General features: G+C 34.7%; 1 protein-coding gene across 1 annotated transcript in view; it reads left to right on the forward strand.

Moving 5' to 3' along the window:
* Positions 1-4,770, forward strand: part of LOC108895316 (collagen alpha-1(XIII) chain-like) — a 111,048-nt gene extending 106,278 nt beyond the window's left edge. The window contains exons 38-39 of the mRNA XM_051076474.1: positions 1,864-1,902; positions 2,033-4,770. Coding sequence (XP_050932431.1) covers positions 1,864-1,902; positions 2,033-2,035 — 42 coding nt within the window. The 3' untranslated portion in view covers positions 2,036-4,770. The remainder of the gene's footprint in view (positions 1-1,863; positions 1,903-2,032) is intronic.
* Positions 4,771-6,358: the final 1,588 nt, after the last annotated feature.

The following is a 6,358-nucleotide window of genomic DNA, read 5'->3' on the forward strand; positions in this document are numbered from 1 at the left end:
AGTGTTAATAAACTAGTGAACCTTTTCTGTATTAAATCAGACCACATCTTTTCCGTTAACCACAAACTGCCAGTGACTAAACATAACCATAAAAATATTAAATAGTGCTGCAGTCACAGCATCTGGAAATTGTACTGAAAGATAGGGTGTTCTGACAGAAAACAAAAACAGTTTCAGTGAACATTTTACTAATACGTTCAGAACAATTATTTTTGTGACTAGCCAAATACAATAATGATAAAGAAAATGTCTTCAGTATGTTAATAGAAAACATAATCCCATCACAATTATGTTTCCTTTCAAACATTTCAAACCAACTATTAAAAACCAACCAACATACAATTTGTCGTTGCAAACTAGTTTTATATAAATGTCATTATAGGAGACAGGACTGCTAGATAGATAGATATGGTATTGGAAGGTACAGTACCTTGATCATGGTTCATAAATCTGGTATTTCTGAATTCTGAATTTTATCTTTACAGGTAAGGTTATGTCTTAAAGTGTTAGCATATGAATGTCAATTTGTTGATTTAATTCTGAAACTTTGGCATTATTTTTCTCAGGATATGTCTTCCCAGAAACTGCAAAGCTTCAGCTGCCAACCTCCTGTTGTGTCATAGAGCACTCTCTCAGTTAAATCCAACTCAGTGTCATAATCTAAAAAACATCTCTAAATACAAAGGCTGCTAATCTTCTTGTTTATGGGTGTATTTGTTTATTGTATTTATACTCAAAGCTCTGGATTCTTTGTTTAAAATACGGTCTAGAGACATTGGGGTGAAATGCTGGTTCTGAAAGTAAAGGTTTCATTGATACATGGTCCTCTGGATATTTTGATAATCTAGCAAATAGCTGTAAATACTACATTACTACACATTACACTACAAACTAAGTGTCAGCAGCCCTAAATAGTTTTACAAACTCACTTTAGTTCTGTATGACAAAGTTTAGCTTTTGGCAGTGCAGGTAGTGACTGACGTTCAAGTAGCACAGTCAGACAGACTCAGAGCATGTTACTCCCGACTCCTGCTGCTTGTAGTCTTCAGAGATACTGGCTGTTAGTGTTGATAATTGATTTAATACTTGTATAATCTTTAGGTTATTTCTTATTGCTGCTACTGTCATGATACATATGATGTGGTAGATTTTTGTTCATTTACTAAACACATAATATTCATGTAGCATCAACACAATTATCACAGTCTATTCAGAAAAAACAATTGTCTCCACATCTCTGTTTTATCTCCACACAGTACTGCCATGTCATGCTAGTGTGGTCTGCACTCTGTGGCCTGAAACATGCTCAGCTCTCACTACAGTGAAACTCCAAATACTTCATACAGGTCTCAGTATATACTGAGCGAAAATAAGACTTGAACATCCCGGCACTAGCGTTAAGAGGCAGAACATTATCCATTATAATTATTCAAACAGTTGTTAGAGGACAAGAAACAAAATAGGAAACAAGATTACTGGATTTAATTCAATCAACCCACCCAACCCCAATGAAATTTATCAGTAGTCATCTTGCACATAGATCGTCTTGCAGATGCAGTAACTAAGAAATATGTCTTAAGCTTCTGATTTGGGCACAGACCAATATACATGCATACATACAAACATGTTACATACGTGTACTATATGCAGAGATAGAACATGACTTTTACTTCCAGAACCCTGGATTGTCAAAATAACTCTCACCACTACTCTACTCTACTCTACTCTACTATAATGATTTCAAATGTTTTTTTTCTTCATTTAATTGTGAACTGCTTTTGTTTGCATTGTTCACACTTGCATAGTGGTATTGTTGATTTGATGGATAAATATATGATAAGCATATTGTTTGTCTTTTCCCAGGGGGACGATGGCTTACCTGTACCAGGCTGTTGGAATAAAGTAAGTGGGAGAATTTGACTTATTTTGTTGCTCATCACTGTAACAATTCACACACTGTACGCAAACGTCACCATGACTATTGTTTGAACTAACATTTGATATCTTCTGGCTTTTTGCTTTTTTCTTGCAGTGACAATAACTTTGGAATGGCTGATGTGATTGTACATAGGATATTTATTTTTTTACTTTTTCCCTAATCTGTTACACGTAGAAAAAAAAATTAAATCCTAAAAAGAAATCGCAAAATGTTTGTACAGATTGTTTAATACGTATGATAGTGCTTACGTATTTGCTTTTTATATCTATGCATTATTTTAATATGATTGGACAAGTAAAAATTATAATTTTTCTACATATGCATGATATTTGTGCATAATGTGAAGTGGATAATGTTTATTAACTTATTGCATTAAGCTGTTTTGTTCTCTTGTAATAGACCATGCTGCACTGACTTGTGGGGCTGGAAAGACTGTGTTAGAATTTGGAAAGTCTTCGTTGAACTCTCCTCTTTGTGAAAACAAAAATGGCTGAGCAGTGCTAGTTTCACGTTTACTAAATGTTAATGGAGTGACAGAAAGCTCTTTTAAGTCTGCGCTTTGAATTTTTGGTCATGTGCTCATATTGTACTGATGAACAAATAGACTTAAATTATATCAGATGTAGGGCTGTCACCACACTAAGAGATTTCAGTCCATTAGTTTCGGTTCAGAAGATATTTTGATAAATAATGGCCAGACTGACATGAACTGATAATATACAGGAATGTGCATAATGTAATGTAATAACTACAAATACTGTAATTCTTAAAAAAGGAATAAAATTGATACCCATAGCATAGTAACATTTTGTGTAGAATTTAATGTACTACTGTACATGACATTTTTTGATTGTTATTGCTATGGAGCCCATAAGTGACAAAGGGCAGTAAAATCAAATAGGTCGAAAATATAACTGTATATGTTTGTTAATCATGCCATTAGCTAAATAGATGAAATGTGTAAAAAGAAATATGAAGCTTTGAGCTTTCTTCAACTTCCAATTAGAATGATAGGCAAAGTAAAAGTACAAAAAAAAGTTCTTTTTTGTCCTTCTTCTTCTTTTACTGGTTTAAGGTTAAATATATGATAACTGTTTCACTATGTGCTATAGCAAGAACAAACATACCAACAGACATGGGTTTGCTCTAAAGCTAGCTTTGGCAATACTGACAAATTTGCCAGTATTAAGTTATTGCAGATGTATTAGTGTCTGTGTATGTGTCGGTTGATAAATAATAAGTAATTGGTGCACTGAAATACCAAACTAGGTTTGAGGTAATATAGAAATACTTTCAGTATCACATAGTTTATTTTTACCATATAAAATGTCCCACTTCATGTTAGGGTTGGTTGTTTGCATTTTGTATTTAGGTTGAAAATAAAATGGCTGTTGGCCAACATATTGTTGTCAGATTTCTCCCAAATCTTGATATCTGTATTGGCCTCAAATGTTAAGTATCACTGGAGCTATCACACAGAAGAACTTTATTACATTATGCATTCAACACTTTTTTTTATACATTATGGGAATATTTATTGTGTATTACAATACATTAAAATCATAATTTTCCACAAATCTTTGGGTCAAAAACAACCATCAAGTCAAAATGAGATGGTGATTTATGATGGATGGTTCCGTTAAAGCTATAATCAAATCCAACCTTCACTGTATACAAAGAATATTTAAAATACTGCAGAAACCTGCTAATGAGTACACTGCCCTGAACTTTGCTGTGCATGTCATTCTCCCCTGGGGGATTAACCCTTTTCATTTTGGATAATCCATGAGTGTTCTTGTAGCCTCAGGACAAATTTAAACTGTAAATGCTTCATGAAAAAATATATTTGTTGTTCTCAAGTACATGCAGGTGTGACTGGTATCTTGAACTGAAAATTCCAACAGTCATTACATCCACACAACATTATGCCAGTTGGTGTGTTCATCAGTCATTAAGGGACGGCCATAAATTCTGTGTCTGTTAATGAGGAAAGTATCCCAGACAATCACATTTTGCTGTCAACATTTGTGTCAGAACTTGTGTCATTGAGGAGGGTGTCAACCAAGATCTCTTAACCATTTGAAGTTTTAAAGTTCTGGCATGAAATGTTTAATTTTACAGCAGGGAAACAGCTCAGTTTTTTTTAGCTACTTGTATATTCCTTCTGGTTTCAGTTCAATGTAAATAGTTTTGGCAAATTTTGTGGGCAGCCACTTCCTGCTTTATGACTATCAGGCTCTGTGTATTAACTGTAGTGTTTGTAGATTGTTTATCTGCTTTCTAATATGAGGCATAGTATACAGCCCGTATTTTTGGATGGAAATATTGCTGCTCACCTCTAAGGCATACTGCTGCAACTGTCACATTGTCTGATCCTCTTATGAAGAAAGCTGTAACCTGCTCAGACAATGGATTTTTTTTTAAATTAAGAACTATAGAACATTTTTATCCACAAGCATTTTATAGAGTAACTGTACTCATTAAGCTAACCTCATTAACTTTACCAAGTGACTCCATGTTGAAGAAATGGATGGGCTGACCTGATTGAAGCTTGATCCATTATATGCTGCTGCCTTTGGAATAACCTTTGTGTTTCGCTTGCCTGGATATTAACAGCCATGAAAGATTGTTATTGGATCCTTGACAGTAATAAAGTATTCATCATGTGCTGTTGGTGCACGGTACCTCACACTAATCCGTGCCTTAGTCACCATATTGATGCTGCCGTATTGATCATTAATACATTAATTAAGTCCAGATATATTTTCTAAAATATTGAAAATGTTGATTGTGTTCAAAGTGACTATAATAATTAAAAAAACATTTTTAAGAATTTTGGTTTTGTTCTGAAAATAATGTTTTTAACCTACTCACTTATTTAGGGAGGAGATTAATTACACTAAGTGTGTCACGGTTGGGTTCAGGGCTCAGGGGATGAGGACCCAAAATGCAGATACTGACAACACTCAAACAGTTCAGAAGATTTATTCAGAGTCAGAAAAAAACAAAAACCGACAGGTAGGTCAAAAATTAAAAAAATAATAATGATAATGATAAATCTACAAGGTCCAAAGGAAGGCACACAAGGGGTCCTGAAGCACACCAACACAACACTGGAAACATACCACTCAATACAGCACAGAAACACATTAAACAGAGCACAGCATGATAACGCACACAGAAGACAGTGACAACTCAACAGGGGAGACACAGAACTATATATACATAAGGGTGATTAATAACAAGACTCAGGTGGAGATGAAAAAAAGAGGGACTTCAACATAAAACCGGAAGTACAAGGACACAAGGAACATGACGGAAAGAGATAACAAAATAAAACCAAGAAACCAGAAACCAAGAACCAAAAACACTAGAAACACAAATGGAAAAATATTAATTTACAACAAAAACTAAGAAACCAAAGACACTATGGAGGCGTAGTGTCAGTAACTTTTTAATCTACCGTACAGTGTACGTGATGTGCAAGAGAGCTTTACAAAACAACTTTAAAAAAAAAAAAAAAAAAAAAAACACACACACACACACACACACAAAAGCATTTCAGAAATATATCATTTCAGATCCAAGGTTTCAGCCTACGGTTTAGGACAGATTTTAACCTGTGTTGTCTGGAACAAAACCACATGATCTGTTAAACTCTGTGTCTTCAGAGGCTGCTGATTAAACTGCATCTGTGCTTCAGTCTGAATCACGACAACCACCACAGTCCTGGTTTATCTAAGGTTGAATGTCATAGAGAATAGCAAAAATTTCATGTATGACCTTCTGAAGACAACACTATTCTCATTTTCAAACTAATGGAACTGTTAATTTTGTTTAAAAGGTGTCACATCTGCCTTAGTTCACTTTGGTATCCAAAAAGACACTTACTTACAGGCTTTTTTCCCAGTAGACAGTTAGATTTCTCCATAATTTTCAAGAGTCTTAGTAAGTCATGACAATTCCAGCAAGTTCCCAGCACCTGAAACTGAAATAACTAAATGGAATTCAGACATTATTCATTATTCAAATTTAAACTTGTGTTAGTTTCACATGTGAGAATGCTTGCTATTATTGCGTCAATCAATCTGAAGAGGTGTGTTAGGGATTTACTTTCACCAAGCACTGTATTAGGAACACCATACTAATAATGGGTAGTTCCTCTCTTTGCTTTCAAACAGCCTCAGTTCTTTGCAGCATAGATTAAAGATCTTGGAAACTTTCCTCTGAGATTCTGCTCCATGTTGACATGATTACATCACATAATTTCTGCAGATTTCATGCTGCCAATCTCCTGTTCTACCATATCCCAAAGGTGTTCTACTGGATTCAGATCTGGTGACTGGGGAGGCCACTGAAGTTCACTAATCTCACTGTCATGTTCATGAAACAAGTTTGAGATGACTTTTGCCTTGTGAC

The sequence above is a fragment of the Lates calcarifer genome, linkage group LG16_LG22 (genome assembly GCF_001640805.2).
Source record: "Lates calcarifer isolate ASB-BC8 linkage group LG16_LG22, TLL_Latcal_v3, whole genome shotgun sequence".
Taxonomy (NCBI): domain Eukaryota; kingdom Metazoa; phylum Chordata; class Actinopteri; family Centropomidae; genus Lates; species Lates calcarifer.